The sequence below is a fragment of the Elephas maximus genome, chromosome 20 (genome assembly GCF_024166365.1).
Source record: "Elephas maximus indicus isolate mEleMax1 chromosome 20, mEleMax1 primary haplotype, whole genome shotgun sequence".
NCBI classification, from domain to species: domain Eukaryota; kingdom Metazoa; phylum Chordata; class Mammalia; order Proboscidea; family Elephantidae; genus Elephas; species Elephas maximus.
Genome location: NC_064838.1, coordinates 48,782,927 through 48,799,995, shown reverse-complemented (window position 1 = coordinate 48,799,995; position 17,069 = coordinate 48,782,927). Strand labels below are relative to the sequence as shown.

At 35.9% G+C, this 17,069-nt stretch overlaps 1 protein-coding gene across 1 annotated transcript in view; it reads right to left on the bottom strand.

Moving 5' to 3' along the window:
* The window catches only part of TOPAZ1 (testis and ovary specific TOPAZ 1), a 76,471-nt gene that overhangs the window by 13,294 nt on the left and 46,108 nt on the right, over nt 1-17,069 (bottom strand). Inside the window, exons 13-17 of the mRNA XM_049862601.1 lie at nt 15,119-15,185; nt 13,631-13,805; nt 12,822-12,922; nt 10,194-10,359; nt 671-835 (exon numbers count right to left, since the gene is read on the bottom strand). Of these exons, the coding sequence (XP_049718558.1) occupies nt 671-835; nt 10,194-10,359; nt 12,822-12,922; nt 13,631-13,805; nt 15,119-15,185 (674 nt within the window). The remainder of the gene's footprint in view (nt 1-670; nt 836-10,193; nt 10,360-12,821; nt 12,923-13,630; nt 13,806-15,118; nt 15,186-17,069) is intronic.

Below are 17,069 nucleotides of genomic sequence, written 5' to 3'. Positions count from 1 at the left end.
CAGCCTGTGATCAAGAGCCCTGCTTTCCAACCTGCCGATCTTGGGTTCGCCAGCCCCTGTGGCTATGTGAATCAGGAGAGGCCTCTATCCTAACCCACAGAATTGGGACGTTCCAGCCTCTAAAAGTGCATGAGCCATTTCTTTGATATAAATCTCTCTCTATATATATTTATATGCTTTACTGGTTTTACTTCTCTGGAGAACCAAGCCTAAGACAACTACTATTGCTCAAACTGGTATTCTTTCTTGGAACTTACCATATGCTTAATTTCTTCTATTTGTTCCAAGTTTACCTATATTCCAAGGTAATATAAGCTAAGTTCTGTATTTAAGTGATAAGAGAAGAAGTATTCTTCATTATCAATGAAGATAATGAAGCTTGCTTGGGGCACTTGCACATACTGTTTGCTGATGACTTAACAGAAGTAGGGAAAAGGGAATGATGGAAATGCTAGTGTTAGAAACTACGGACATACAACCCAAAGATAAACATCTCTGATTTTTTTAATCCATCAAGAAAGCATATTCAATTTGCAAAGAACATATTTTATACAATACTAAAAATGTTGGAATATAAAACTCAACCGAAACAGGTGGAGAACGGTTTCTTATTAACAGTTAAACACGAGATGGGCAAGAGATAATTCAGCTAGACTTTTTTTAAACATACCTTGAGAATTTTGAAAACCCGGTAGATTTTGCAAAACTTCAAATGTCTGTCTGTAAAGGCTCTTGGTTAAGATTTCATGCGCAATTGTACAGAGCAGATTATGTCGATTGAGTACATCCAGTCTATCACAAGGCCACAGTGGTGTATTGATTATCCATTCTGACTCTTTCACAAACAAAGAAGTATGAATAGTTTAATTTACACCATGAAAATTAAACTGAATGGTTAATCATAACTTAACGTTTTTAAATATTTTTTGAAGAAAGTGGCAAAACTTAAAATATATGTACTCAGGTAACTATGTTTCAAATTTATTAAGAACTATATATATACACAAAAAACTATCTTTTTTTTCCACTCCTTATCATTTCATTATTCCACATTTTGAATTCTGGACAATAGTAAAAAATATACAACTTGACTATTTTGAGCATTGACAACATGCATCTGGCAGCAAAGAACACCAAGGTGCAAGGCGAGAGTAACGCTGGCTATGATGGATAAGGTTATGTGTCAACTTGGCTGGGCCATGATTCTCAGTGGTTTGGCAGTTATGTAATGATGTAATTTGGCGGTTGTGTAATGATGTAGTCATCCTCCACCTTGTGATCTGATGTGTCATCATCCATTTCTGCATAGTTCCAATTTTCACATAACGACCAGCTCTTTGGAGCCTAACTGTGTCGATAAGTGAGGAGTGGGTGCATAATGAAGGTCATCATCCTAAAAAGATGCAAACTAATGGCCACTCTTATTTTTTTTTATTAGATTCTTTACATTTCCAAGTATACTAATTAATTAAAAATTAATATTTATTTTTATATGACAAAATGTTCAGATTATTAAACTTAAAAATATTTGTGTGGACAAGTTCAATAATTTTACAATAAGAAGTATATAACATGTTTTAATACTCTTAGGTAACATCTTTCCCCCCCAATTTCTACCTTTTTTTAAAACAATTTTTATTATGAAATATTTTATACGTACAGGATATCTAAGTTATATATAAATAATAATAAAATCAACACTTATGTATCTGTCAGCTTATAAAAACAGAATATTAACTATACTGTTGAAGTACCTTAATTTCTGCCCTAATTTTCACATTGAGAAAAACAATGGGCTACTGCTGCACAGAACACTGGGGTGCTACTATGTTAGAAACACCAATACTCTAATTTTCCTGTGTAAATCCTTATGTACCTAATGAAACACATAATGAGACACTGCAATATAACACTCAAAGCACGTTTCAGTGTTCTTTTCAACCTGACTAAGTGTAGGAGTCATGTAATCCTTTCATTTTGCGGCCTTTCTGTAGCACGGAATACATAAAGTCTTGAAGAAAGGTTTGCTCATTCAAGTCCACAAGACAAAATAAAGCTTTAAGCACCCAGTACACATCTTTAAGACGAGCTTGTTTTTAAATTAGTAGAGCTCACTTGATTGAACAGATTTACACTATGTGCTAGGCAGTGTTCTAAGTGCTTTACAAGTATTGTTATTTAGACAGATACCTTCAGTAATTTACTCCCAAATTTCCTTAAATTTTACTGTATAGAGAAATCTAAACATGCACTCACTGCCAATATGGTTAGGCTTCAAAGACCAGGTTATATGTGAAAATTGGTGTTATATGAAAATGGAGTATGACCACATTGGATCACAAAATCGAGGATGACTGTATCATTACAAAACTGTCCAATTACGTCATTACATAACTGCCAAACCACTGAGAATCATGGCCTAGCCAAGTTGACACCATCACAGCTACCGTTACTCTTGCCTTGTACCTTCACGTTCGTCACTGCCAGATGTATGTTGTTAACGCGCAAAATAGTTGGACGGTAAATTCTTTTTACTATTGTTGTAAATGCGAAATGCTGGATAATAAGATAGTAAGTGAGGAGTAGGTGTACTTCATATGTTGAAATACTGAATTACTCATCAGTTAAATGTAATTCCCATTAAAACAGTTAAATCACCATTGCTTATAAGGTAAATTTTATTTTGATAAAATAAGCTCAGTTATTTTTTGCTAATCATATATCTGGTAGATGTATCTCATCCATAAAAAGAAAACTGTTTAGTCTTTTCTCATAAAAATTGCATTGTTCTTTATTTAGTACTCATCTTTAGCATTAGAGCAATGGTAGTATTTTTTCAAAGTATATATTTTAACAGATTCATTTAAAATTCTTACCATAGTGTTTAACTATATAAAAAAATGTGAATGAATTGGTAATTTTATATATCAAAGTTAAAATAATTTGGAAGACACCTAGATATTAACACCTTTTAATTTACCTACTCCAAACTAGTTCACAACTCTAGCAACATATTTTTATGAGACTCTCATGAGAATTCCCGAGGAAAATGTTTTACTATCATATTTAAGACTAGTTTTATAGCATGAAAGTTCTTACAGTAAAAAAACTTCATGCTTTTCTCTGTTCCACAATTGGGCAATACTTGCCATTTGTCTAAAAATATCAGTCAGAAGGCAAACAAATTTTCTATAATAGCCACTCTTTACCTACTTACCTTCTAATGTAGGCATATTCAGTCATTACTTGGGCAAGATTATGAGTGTATGCATGGAATATAAAGACTATTAACACAGTCTCTGCATTGAAGAAATTTCCACTCATAATCAAGAACATCAAATAAATAACTGTCCCTTACCATGGTGAATACTGATGGAAAAACACTTATCTATTCTCCCCTTAATAATACATGTAATATAATCCCATTCAAACTTCCCATGAATGGTATTAAAACCCAATTCAATAATTATGAAATTCATCCAAAAGAATAAGCACTTGAGAAGAACAAAGAATAGTTTGGAAGAGGAGTGGGGTTGGTCTTGCCTAAACAGACAGATATCCTCACACATTTTAAAGCTACATTAACTATGAAGAGTATGGTGGTAGCACGGACACAGTGCGGCCACTGGGAGAGAAGACAAGTGCAGAAACAGACCTAAGCAAATAAGATTCTAATATGTAATAAAAGGGGCATTTCGAATAAGTGGGGGAAAGGATGAATTACTCAGGCAATGCTGGGACATTTTGGGGAAATAAAATTAGGTTTCCACCTCACCGCAAAATTTAAAACAATGAGTCAGAAAAAAAAAAACCTGAAAAACATATGAGCAAATACACAATTTTGGGATGAGGAAGGACTGCTTAAAGCATGATACAAAACAAAAAGTATTAAAGATTTAAAAAGTGGTTTATGTTAAACAAAAAAATGTCAGTTGGGCAAAAGAATAAAAAAAATCAGCAAGTTACAGGGAAATGAAAAAATATTTGCAAATATACAACAGATCAAAGACTATATAGTCTTTAATATATATAAAAAAAAAAAAACCGTTACAATATAAAACAAAAACACAGACCTGTTGCCATCAAGTCAATTCTGACTCATAGCGACCCTACAGGACAGAGTAGTACTGCCTCATAGGGTTTCCAAGGAGTGGCTGGTGGATTTGAACTGCCAACATTTTTTTTTTTTTATTGTGCTTTAAGTGAAAGTTCACAAATCAAGTCAGTCTCTCATACAAAACCTTACATATACCTTGCTATATACTCCTAGTTGCTCTCCCCCTGATGAGGCAGCACATTCCATCTCTCCACCCTGATTCTGTGTCCATTCAGCCAGCTTCTGTCCCCCTCAGCCTTCACATCTCCTCTCCAGACAGGAGCTGCACGCATAGTCTCATGTGTCTACTGATCCAAGAAGCCCACCCCTCACCAGTATCATTTTTTCTCTTATAGTCCAGTCCAATCCCTGTCTGAAGAGTTGGCTTCGGGAATGGTTCCTGTCTGGGGACCACGACCTCCGGGGTCCCTCGAGTCTCAGTCAGACCACTAAGTCTGGAAAAGACCAGAATTTGGGGTTTGCATCCCACTGCTCTCCTGTTCCTTCAAGGATTCTCTGTTCTGCTCCCTGTCATGGCAGTCATCAGTTGTAACTGGGCACCATCTAGTTCTTCTGGTCTCACACTGATGCAGTCTCTGATCTATGTGGCCCATTCTGACTCCTGGGCTCCTACTTACCTTGTGTCTTTGGTGTTCTTCATTCTCCTCTGCTCCATGTGGGCTGAGACGAACTGTTGCATCTTAGATGGCCGCTTGCTAGTGTTTAAGACCCCAGACGCCACTCTCCAAAATGGGATGCAAAATGTTTTAATAGATTTTATTATGCCAATTGACTTAGATGTCCCCTGAAACCATGGTCCCCAAACCCTCACCCCTGCTACGCTGGCCATCGAAGGTGAACTGCTGACTTTTTGGTTATCAGCTGACTCTTAACCACTGTGCCACCATGGCTCCATTATTATACAGTGTGAGACTTCCTAAGGGTATGCTGATGGTACCTGAACTGATTTTAGATTTTACATTATAATTTTAAATAATGATTTGTGTATTGTAAAAAAATAAAAAGATTACACTAAATATAAAAGTCACATTAAACCTATGATTTTACAAATATCATTGCTCAGGATGAGGCCAAGTAAGTTGGTTTATTTTTAAAATCATGTTTTTTTAAACAAATGTTCCCTATAAAAAATTTGAACAAAACAGAAAAGAAATTAAATAGTGACTATGTCTAGGTAAGTAGATATAGGTTAAACTGTTGAATTAAAAGAGGTTAAATATGGCCTGGCCTAACATGACTTTGTGCTGAGGAGATCCGCTGACTGAAAACGTATTTTTTCTTAAATATTAAAATTTCTTGTAGGTTTTTATTAGTACTGTAGTCACAGTCGCTGATCTTGGTGTTTAAACTAAGCTTTATCCTAAGTTTCCTAGCATAAAAAAATTAACGCTTTTATAAATATAATTACACATTTTCAAAAACTCCAGGCATCTCCTCCCCCCAAAACAAAAAACTGAACTCATTGCCACTGAGTTGATTCTGACTCAAAGCAACCCTGTGGAGCCCCTGGTGGTGTAGTGGTTAAGAACTTGGCTGCTAACCAAAAGGCTGGCAGTTCAAATCCACCAGCCACTCCTTGGAAACCCTATGGGGCAGTGCTATTCTGTCTTATAGGGTCTCTATGAGTCAGAATTTTCTCCCTAGGAAGGTGCAAAGATAGTTAAATGAAGAAAATCAATAGCCTCGATGAGGAGTTGGAATGGTAATTTGGTTCATATCATTCTCCCATTCACTTGCTGGCTCACTCACTCACCTACCTCAAGTAATATTTACTGCACACCTTACTCTATGCCAGGTACTACCACAGGTGAAATATTCCTCAATAACTTAAAAAAAAAAAAAAAAGGTAACATTTATGACAGTGGTTTGACCAACTGGGGAATGACTACTTGAGAGGGTGTGGCTCAGGGACACAGGTGAGATGTGAGAAGTCACTACTTGAGAAAGCTGTTGGGCAGTGGTTCTCAAAATGAGGTCTCCAGACCAGTAATACCAGCAATAGCCGAGAGCTTGTTAGAAATGCAAATTCTCAGGCCCCGTCCCATACTGACTGAAATTCTTGGGGTGGGTCCAAAACCATTTGCCGTCATGTAGATTCCAACTCACAGTGACGCCTCATACATGTCAGAGTAGAACTGTGCCCCACGGGGTTTTCAATGGCTGATTTTTGGGGAGTAAATCACCAGGCCTTTCTTCTGAGGCTACCCCGGGTGCAGGCCAACCTCCAGCCTTTATGTCGGCAGCTGGTGCGTTAACCATTTGCACCACTGGGGGACTCCTGGGGTGCGCCCAGAACTCTGAATTTTAACAAGCTTCCTGGGAATTCTGATCAGAACCAAGTCTTAGATGTAAGGAATCAAGGTCAGTCTCACCATTTTGCTCAGGTAGCTGGCTGGCTTAGATCTTGGTCTGTTTGTATAGTTTGTGTTTCAATTGTGTTGCAGTTTTATAAAGTCCATTTAAAAGAAAAAATCAGGGAAATAATAGTGCTGGTGTGGTGGTTAAAAACGTAGACCTTGTAGTCAGACAGATGCAGACTGGAATTCCTACTTCACAATTGCTGTGTGACCTTCTCTGAACCTCTGTGTCCTCATCTTGGGATGGTATCACCCACCTCATGGGTACCTCACTGGTGTTAATTAAATGAGATGATACAAGTAACACATTTAGCACAATGTTTGGTATATGGCAAATACATTCTTATTAAATTGATAATGAAAAGAAATGCTAAAATCAGAAAACAGATCAAGAACACGAACAGGTGATCCACAAAGGATTAAATACAAATGAAATATAAACAGTTTGATTTCTTTATAAGCAATCAAATATAAAGTAGAACAGTGAATGCCACTTTTACCCTATCAAACTCAATGTTGTTAAGGGTGTTTTATAACCTGTATCCTCACACACTGCTAAGAAGGCTACAAATTAGTACAACCTTTCTTAGAGTATGGAAGATTTCTGTATTCTATTAACAGTGATAAGGCCTGCATGGAATGTATTACTAATACCCAGATTAGGATTTGTATAACTTGGAATGCACCAGTCTCTCTGTCTGATACTAACACCTGTCTGGCAGTAACACCTGGGACTATTTATTTATATGCACCTGTGATCCCCATGAGGCCAATGTTTGTGTAAAAGATATACCTAAGCAATCTTTCTCTGGAATTTTCTCACAGAAGGAGGGTTTTCTACTAAACCCAAAATAAAGCCTACCTGCAAATCTGAATGGCAATAAGGGCAAATTTGTCAACATTTACCAAAAAGCTTTAAAATGCCTTTATACCCTTTAGCCCAGCAATTCCACCAGAATTTATCCTAAGGAAATAATATAGATTCAGCAGGGATGTTTAGCAGGGATCATTGTTTATAACGGAAATTTGAAAACAAGCTAGTTCAATAAAAAGTAGATTTATGGAGTAAGATATATAGACCTAGGAAGAGGTATTTTTTCATAAGTGGAAAACCATGCAGCCCATTAAATGTCACAGAAAAAATGCAGGGCACAAAAGAGTATATACAGTATATTAAAGGGGATAATAATCATTTCTGGGTAGATGAATGATAAGGAGTTTTTATCCTCAGTTTTGCTTATCTACCTTTTCAGATTTCTCTACAATGAATAAGTATTACATAATTGGGTTTTTTTTTTTAAAGTCAATGAAAGTTATTCTAAAATTCAGTGCAAGTTTCTTAACAAATGGTATAACTTTTTACAAAATGTATATTCTAGAGAGCTAAGACATTTATTTTTCAGCCCCCAAACCATGATTATAAAACTATGAAGGTTTGAAGGTTTTGTTTTTGCTGGTAAGGGGAGAAGACAGGGTTGGAATTTATTCCTCATTTGCCGGGATAAAAAGTACTGGCACTGGGGAAAGAGTTTTAAATGTCAAAATAAGAATCCAAAACAACAGACTTCTCACCATAAAGTCTGCCACCCACCAAACCAAAAATGTGTAAAGTATTTTCCATTTCTCAAACTTGAGTAACGTATGTACTGTTCCCTTTTTTAAAAAGGACAAAAATGTAGAAAAAATACGTGTAAAAAGTAAACCTGCCTGTCATCCCTGTCTTCCAAGCACTCACTGTCTCTTTCCTGAGGCAACCTAGTACATCCTTCTACAAATATTTTAGGGATATATAAGCAAACATGTACGCATTCATTTTATCTCTTTACACGAATGGTAGCATGTTGCACACACGGTTCTACACATTCTTTTTTTCACTTGGCAAGAGGTCCTGGAGGCCATTCCGAATGAGTATCTGTGGATCTGTGTCATCCCACTCCAGCACACGGCAGTCCCACAGATTAATTAACCCATACTTTCTTAACGGGCATTTCAGTTGTCTGCAGTCTTTTGTTACTATTGGTGGCGGTAACAAAAGATTCCAGATAACTTATACTGCATACTCTTGTACATGGGTACAAATGTATCTGTAGAAGAAAACCCTAGAAATGGTGTTAACAGAGTAAAGGAAATACGCATTTTTAATTTTTGACAGATATTCTGCCAAAAAACCCCTAATGACAATGTGAATGCCTGTTTCTCTATACTCTCACCAAAAGTATATCACCAAATTCGATCTTTGTTAGTCTGACAGGCTCAAAATGGTATTTTAAAATTTTAATACATATTTCTCTTACTGCAAGTGAAATCACAAGTAAGTAATACTATCATTTGTATTAATACTCCCTTTCCTGAGAACTGTCCGTTGACAACAGAACCCTTTAAGAACAAAAAGAATTCTGGGAACAAATTAGTATACTTCTGCGGACTCTTCTTGTGAAGAAATAAAATTCTACCTAGGTAAATGACTTTCAATTCAAACTGTCACTGCAAACAAGAATTCTGTGTTTATAACTAAAAGAATTTTTAAGATAATCATCAAAATTCAAAATATTTTAAAATCTCCATAGACTACTTCGTACCCTCCCCTCATCCTCCTCACTTTCCCCCAGGCTTGAGAAAATCTAGCTTTGCCAGAAACTTTCAGGCAGAAGTTTCCTATCACCAGATGATCCAAGCCCATTTTTATCAGCTATTTTACCCTTCCCATTTCTTGCCACATCGCTTCTTTCTTACAGAATTTGTGAGCCCTGACTTGCATTTTGCTCATTTCTATATTTTACCTTGGTTACTCTTTCCCACTAGGAAACCCTACCCAGGCAGACATTATGTTTGGTAAGTTGAAGGCAACCTTTTCCAACAAGCCTTTCACCATGAAGTTCACTCATGACCTTTATATTCCATAAACACTCAGCACTTTGAACAAAGTCAAGGATTTAACGTGTGTGTGTGTACATGTATACTCATATATACCTGTACTAGTCTGTTTGTGTGCTAACATACATGTGTTAGTGTAAAGGTTATCTATTTGCCTTACTCATGTATATATTTCATCTTCCCAGTTAACTTTGAGATTCTTGATTTTTCTTCATTCTTATCCCGTTACATCAAATAAAATCTGCCTGATGGTCCATGTAGTCAGATACCACACTGTGCCACTATTGTTCTAAGTTTTTATTCATCTCATACCAAATTAACCTCAGTTGTTTCTGCTGGTTTAATTTCATTATGATTTCTGCTAAATGGGTCGCCTTACTACGGAAAGTAAGCTTTACCTGTCTTCGTTTGAAGTCAAATTTGCCTTACATGAGAAGACTGAGATTATGCAGGTAACAACTAGGATTTCTGGACTTGAATCTGGCCTCCATTCCTTACGTGCTATGTCATTTTGAGCAAGTTGCTTAATATCTCTGACAGAATTTTCTTATTTATAAAATGGGAGATCGTAATGGTTCCCAACTCAGGGTTTCTGAAGGTCGTCGAGGATAATCAAGGGTAAAGTACTTACATGGTGCCTAGCCTATAGTTCACACAATTTCTGCTTTAAAGGTAGGTTAATTCTCCCTTTTCAGCTTATATAACCACCTTTTCTACTCACATGTTCACTTAAGGTTTTGACCAAATTACCACCCACAATTCTGTATCAACTTAAGGTAATTACCAAGAGAAGAGTTACGGCAAGTTGAACACATTATTTCATGCTTGCGTATAACAGAACTTACCCCTTAAGACCCAAATGGCACCATCTATACTTCCACTTTTGAGAAAAATTTCTGCAGCAATATTCACAATTTGACATCTTGGTGCTAACTTCTCGGGCCCTGTAAGTCCTTTTAAACTTGTGAAATGTATTTTTAATTCATATAGTTTATCTAAGACTTTCCTTCCCTAGAGTAAAAATAAAGAATTGAGTACCAATCATTAACAGTACTACAGAGACATAAAGTCACTGAGAATTATGCAGAAGCTAATTATCCAGTTTTGAATCATCATTCTAGACTGATAGGTTTTTCAAAGTGCTCCAACACTCTTCCTTAAGCTCCTTCTTGCTCAGCCACAAAGATGGAAAGGGAGGGGAGCAAGCAGGACCTTGCCTCATATTACCCCTCCTCTCTACGTCCATTCCCAGGCCCCCTTTATCAGTAGTTCTTTCATCTGTTTTATACACTGTGCTTCCCCTTAAGATTTCATTTGGCAAAAGGATTTCATGCCTTAAAATGGTAAAGTATGATAATATATTTTTCCTCTTCTTCTGTTGACTACACTGAGATACAGAAGGCACAGAGTGGAAAGGAAGATAATTTGGTATCAATTTAGATAGCTAAAAAAAAAAAGTGAAATTGTTGGCAGAAAAAAATTCTTTATTCAATAGGCTATTTCACATATTCTACATCAAGTCTGTCTTTGGTCTGGACACCAGAAATAGGAAATATATTATAATTTTATAGCAGGGGTGGGCAAACTTCTTCTGTAAATGGCCTAATAGTAAATATTTTAGGCTTTACAGACCATATTTGGTCTGCTGAGTGTTCTTTTTTCTTGTTGTATAAAAAAAAATTATAGCCCTTAAAAAAAAGGAAAAACACATTCTTAGCTTACAGACCATAAAAAAACATACTGAGGGTCAGATTCTGCCTGCAAGCCTTAGTATGCAGACTTTTGTTTTGTATTACAGTCTAGACGGTTTTGAGTCTGATCTTTATAATGTCAAAAAAACCCACCCAGTGCCGTCGAGTCGATTCCGACCCATAGCGACCCTATAGGACAGAGTAGAACTGCCCCATAGAGTTTCCAAGGAGCACCCGGCAGATTCGAACTGCCGACTGTTTGGTTAGCAGCCGTAGCACTTAACCACTGCGCCACCAGGGTTTCCTTATAATGTCAAAGAACTTTCAATTCGACTGTTTAAATGACTCCATTTTTTTCACAGGATACCTTTAGTTTAATTTCAATGATTTCACCTTTGTGTTAAAAAAAGGAATAGGTTTCATTTTAAAATACTCATACTAAATAAGATAGTAAATAAATTGTTCATTCTGAGTAAGAAATTAAAAATTTTTAGTTAAAAATACAGGCAAAGATTCAACAACCTCTTATGTCTTAAGAAAATACAACCAAATAAAATTAAAATATACTTTAAAATGTTATTAAAATCAGTGAGGATCTTGTTACTTAGTCTTCAAATTCTTGAGCATTAACTATCACATAAATCCATGCCATCACCAGTGTTAAGCAAGGCTGTGAGAGCAGGGACCAGGTACACCTTGCTCATTTCAGGCCTACCACACAATAAGTGCTAAACCTCCAGGAAAGATGCCAATTTTCCTGTACAACCATTCTGGCTCTGTGTGTGTGTGTGTGTTTTTGTTTTTGTTTTTAAACTTATTCATTTTGTGTGTGTCTAGGAAAAAAAAAACCCATTGCTGTCGAGTCGATTCTGACTTATAGTGACCCTATAGGACGACACAGCAGGACTGTCCCGTACGGTTTCCAAGGAACGTCCGGTGGATTCGAACTGCTGACCTTTTGGTTAGCAGCCAACTCTTAACCACTATATCACCAGGGTTTCCATATGAGTGACCATATACTTAAATGTTATTGAGCACACTTTCAATTGTGAAATAGCCTCTTTAAAAAATAAAAGCAGAACATAAGATAAATTTTAATAGTTGATTAGACAGAGACCATACTCTCAACTCCACTCTTTATATAGCTCTATCCTTCACCACTTCCTTCCTATTTTGGATTTTCTTGTCCTCTACTTCACTGAACTTTATGTTAAATCCCAAATTTCCAAGTGATTGATTCTGTAACTCCACACGCCACCTCAAGGAAATCTAAAGAACAGCAGTATAATACTGTCTAGAGACACTGGATCATTTCTATACTGAGCTGAGTCTCAAAGTTAGAAATCCAGATATATGGTATCTAGTGTATATCCTGTTCTGGAATATTCTATGAGATGATATTTAAGGAGTTCTGTTAATTGTGAGTATTCTGGGTTCATTTTTGAGCTCCTCAAAAATTATAATGCTATTGAACTCGGGAGCTGACAAAATAAATTTGGAATTGAATGTTATTTTAAATAAATATGGCTTTTGGCACGGCTTTCTAAGTATTCCCTACACTGACATTCTTCACAGTGGTCAGTCTCATGCCCAATCCTTTCCACATTTGTCTAGTACACCACCTAATAATTCACTTACTAGTCTGGGTCTCATTTTGTCACCTGTAGTGATTAATAGCAGATTCCTAATTCCTAAGGTTAAACTACATTGTTCTAAAACTAACATCTAAAAAATTTTAAAACATTCTCCGTACCAAGCCCAAACAAAAATTTAATGAATTACCTTGGACCACTGTAACAATTTGTGATAGAAGTACATGGCACTGATTCCGATTCTTCCCAGCAAAGTTTTATCTACTTCACTATTTTGAGGATCTTTGCTAACTGAAAAACAAAGTAGACATATGGAAGAAAGTGAAAAAAAAAAAATCACTTAAAATGATGGAAAAGGCAAATTAATACAGAATTATTCACATTACCATAAAAACTAAAGGTCGGCAAACTATAACCTGTGGGCCATATCTGGCCCCATCCTGTTTTTTACAGCCCATGAACTGAGAATGGTTTGTGTATTTTTAAAGGGTTGTTAACAAAAAAAAGAAAGAAAAGAAAACTATACAACAGAGACCATATGTGGTGTGTACAAAGCCTAAAATATTTACTATCCGGTCCTTTACAGAAAAAGTCTGCCGACCCCGATAAAGATTATAGTAATGAATGGCTCATATTTTAAAAAAATCTCCAAAGTGTGTGAATCTAGTTCACTTGTAATAATACACATAATATAATGCCAGAAATTCAGGTGTTCATTATAATTTGCTAGCAATAGTTTTAACAGTTTTACCAATCTTTATGAAAAGAAAAACAAGGACATGAAACATATGATACTAAAACACCGATTTTTTACTTTATCCTATTATAATCTAACTTAACAATAAATAGATGGAAAAATTTATAGAGAAAGGTGTATCTGAAACCTGCAATTTTAATTTACCCCCAACAAGGAAAACATTAAGAGCTTTACAGTCTTGTTAAGAACACCATGCCCCCTAATACTCCATTCACTACCAGACTAAAACAATGACATTTTACCTGTTTCAGCAAATTCACAAAAAGGAACAACTGGGCTCTCTTCTTTCAAGTTTTTTGTTAGCGTTTCAGCAATACAAGAACAAAATCTCTGGAAATCTGCAAATTTTTCACAGCTTATTTTTACGTTTATGTATAAATTTCCCAATTTGCTCCAGTCACCTTTTTCTTTACAGTGCTATTAAAATTATTAAATGTGAAAGAAAGGAAGGAAGGAAAGAAGGAATGAAGAAAACCATGTCATTTATGCAAAGATTATGGGCTAGACATACTTAAGTATAAGATACACAGAAATTAGTAAAACGATCTCTGTAAATCTTATAAGGTTACTGACGTGTTACAACTTCTAAAACATGCTATTGTACACTTTAATTTTCTGACTATAACAATGCCTCTATATATTCAAGATGGCAATGCACACTTGTTTTAATTATCTAGTTCCTAATGTACTTAATGATATCACCTCCAAAACTGAACTACACAGTGGAGATGAATTTTATGGGAATAAATGAGTTGCCTGTCATTTTGGGCAAGGTGCTTAATACCTCTGACAGTATTTTCTTATCTATAAAACAGGAATTGTATTAGTTCCAAACTCATAGGGTTTCTATGAAGATTAATTGGCATAACCCAGGTCAAGTATTTGGTATGATGCCTAGCCCATAGTTCACATATTTCTGCTTCAAAGCTGCCTTCACAGCAATACAACACTTTATTACTTCAAAAGACCACACTTTACTATTTCTTGACTATTTACGATTTAGGGCTTGTGTATCTTTTTAAGCAAATATACTTCTATAAAAGGGACTACAAAGTAAATTTCAGTAAACTTAATCTCTTCCTACTAGTTTCTACCATAAACTAAGAAATAGTTTTCCACATCAACAAAAAGTTGTTCCAAGGACTCACAATATTAATTAAGGCTAGACCAATAAGTAATAGCTGAGTACAAAAACGATATTAAATTTAAAAAGTAAAATCATGCTGAAAGTCTCTATTTCTTATGCTGCAAACACTTGGACAGCTTAGTGTGATCCTGGTTTTCCCAATCACTTCACACATTGCAGTGGTCCAGGAATCATGACTTGTGCACTGAGGATGTCTGCCCAGCCATAGCATTAAGGGCTGGGCTGTGAAATACTAGTATTATTATTTTACCTTAACATAAATTAATTCTGAAATGGAACTAAAGTTATTTTTAGAATAGTCTACAAACTCCAGAAATTAACATTTATGTTTGCATTTCAAAATATCAACATGTAAAAAAAAAAAAAAAATCAAACTACTTTTCCTTGAGCATTTTCTCTGTAGGACAGCCAAATTTCTAAAGCTGTTGCTAAAATAGAGTTATTGTTCAAACTTTTTGTTACTGGCTTCAGAAATTCCAGCACTTTATTTAAAAAACAATTGTCTCTTTCTGTACAATTTTTCTATAAACCTAAAACTGCTCTTAAAAATAAGTCTATTAACCCCCCCCAAATAGAATCATACCTCTATTTCATTCAAGGCTGACTGTAAATCACACTTCCAATTCTTTTTAAATTGCCTCATCTGTAACCTTTAACAATAGAAAAGGGTAAATTATGCTTATGTACACTCCCCAAGGAGTTACTGCTCCTAACTCATCTGCACTGTAGTTTATGTCTAAGAGCCTAGAGAAAAATGAATACAGTAGTAGACTATAAAAATTCTTCAGAGCTGAAGAAAGTGGCAACTGCATAGTTACCTACTTCATACTATTTCCTCCCTAAACAACAGACAACAAGAAGGAAAAAGTATGTTCCACATGAAACCATACCTCCGGTCTAACGTGAAGACAAAGAAAGTGAAAACTTTAAAACAACTATGAATAAAAACAGGAAAAAAAAAAAAAAAAAAAAAACCCAAATAACCAGCACATCATCTCTGCCTCTCCCAACCCACACTCAGTGATGCACAAGGATTTGTGGCAAACAAAGACAGGCCAAAACAACACAAAGCAAGTTATCACACAAAAAAACCTGCGGGAAGAACAGAAGAGGAAAGTTACCAAAGGGACATAACACTGATTCAAAAATATAAGTACTGAAAATGCTAAAAAAAAGTGTCCAGGCAAATCAGAAGACCTTAAAAATGCATAGCTTCTGGGAAAGGAAAAGAGAAAAACGGAGAGAGAAGCACCCTTTGGCAAGTGGAAATAGGAAAAGAAGAAAAGGAAGAAAACTTAGGGCCCTGTAAGACAAAAGAGAACCATAAAATTACAAGTATCATAGCTCCATCACCAAGACAAACACAAAACCCCCGCGAAACCCAAAAAGAACCTGCTGCCGTTGAGTCGATTCTGACTTGTAGCGGCCCTACTGGACAGAGTAGAACTGCCCCATACAGTGTCCAACGAGCGCCTGGTGGCTCTGAACTGCTGACCTTTTGGTTAGCAGCCATAGCTCTTAACCACTGGATTTTCCTATACAGACAGAAGAGGGCGTTATTATACTAGGAGAATTGTAAAACACTCAACCATCATAAAAAGGAACAAAAAGTCCACGCAGAGTTGTAGAAAATCAGGAAACAAAATTTTACACATATCAATTGAGAAAACTTTCCTTTGAGAAACAAGCACGAAGTAGGAAAAAACTAAGTCAATGCTCTAAACAGATTTAAAAATACTCAGATAAGCATCTGAGGATATAAAAAATCTACTTTGGATCAGACATGCAAAAACTAAAAACAGAAATGAGCAAAAGTGGGTGAAATGCAGAGAGAACTGATTGAACTCAGGAAGGAAATGGAAGAAAAGGACAAGATTATCTCAAAAATGAAGAATTAATTATAAGCCTTTGCGCTGGCGAGGATTTTCAGTGCAAGGCTGACTAAGAGTGGTGTGAGCAGACATCCCTGTCTTTTCTCCATCTTAAAATGAAAGTATTCAGTCTTTAAGTATGACGTTAGCTGTAGATTTCTTAATAAGTGCTCTTTATCAGGTTGGAGAATTCTTCCTCTATTCCCAATTTGCTAAGAGTTTTTTTTTTTATCATGTATAAACCAAAACCAAATCCACTGCTTTCCAGTCGATTTCGACTCAGTGACCTTATATGACAAAGTATGACTGCTCCATACGGTTTCCAAGGAGTGGCTGGTGGATTCTGTCAACCTCTTTGTTAGCAGACGAGCTCTTAACTACTGCACCACCAGGGCTCCTTTTTATCATGTATGGGTGCTGAATTTCGTTAAATGCCTTTTCTGTACCAATTGATATGATCACGTAATTTTCCTCCTTACGTTGATGTGGTGGATTACACTGATTGATTTTCAGGTATTAAACCATACACTACATTTGGACATGGTGTATAATTCTTTTTATATGTTGTTGTGAGTGGATAGGCTAGCATTCTGTATCTAAATTCATGACAGATACTGGTTTATAGTTTTCTCCTTTTTTGGTGGGGGAGATACTCTCTCTGGT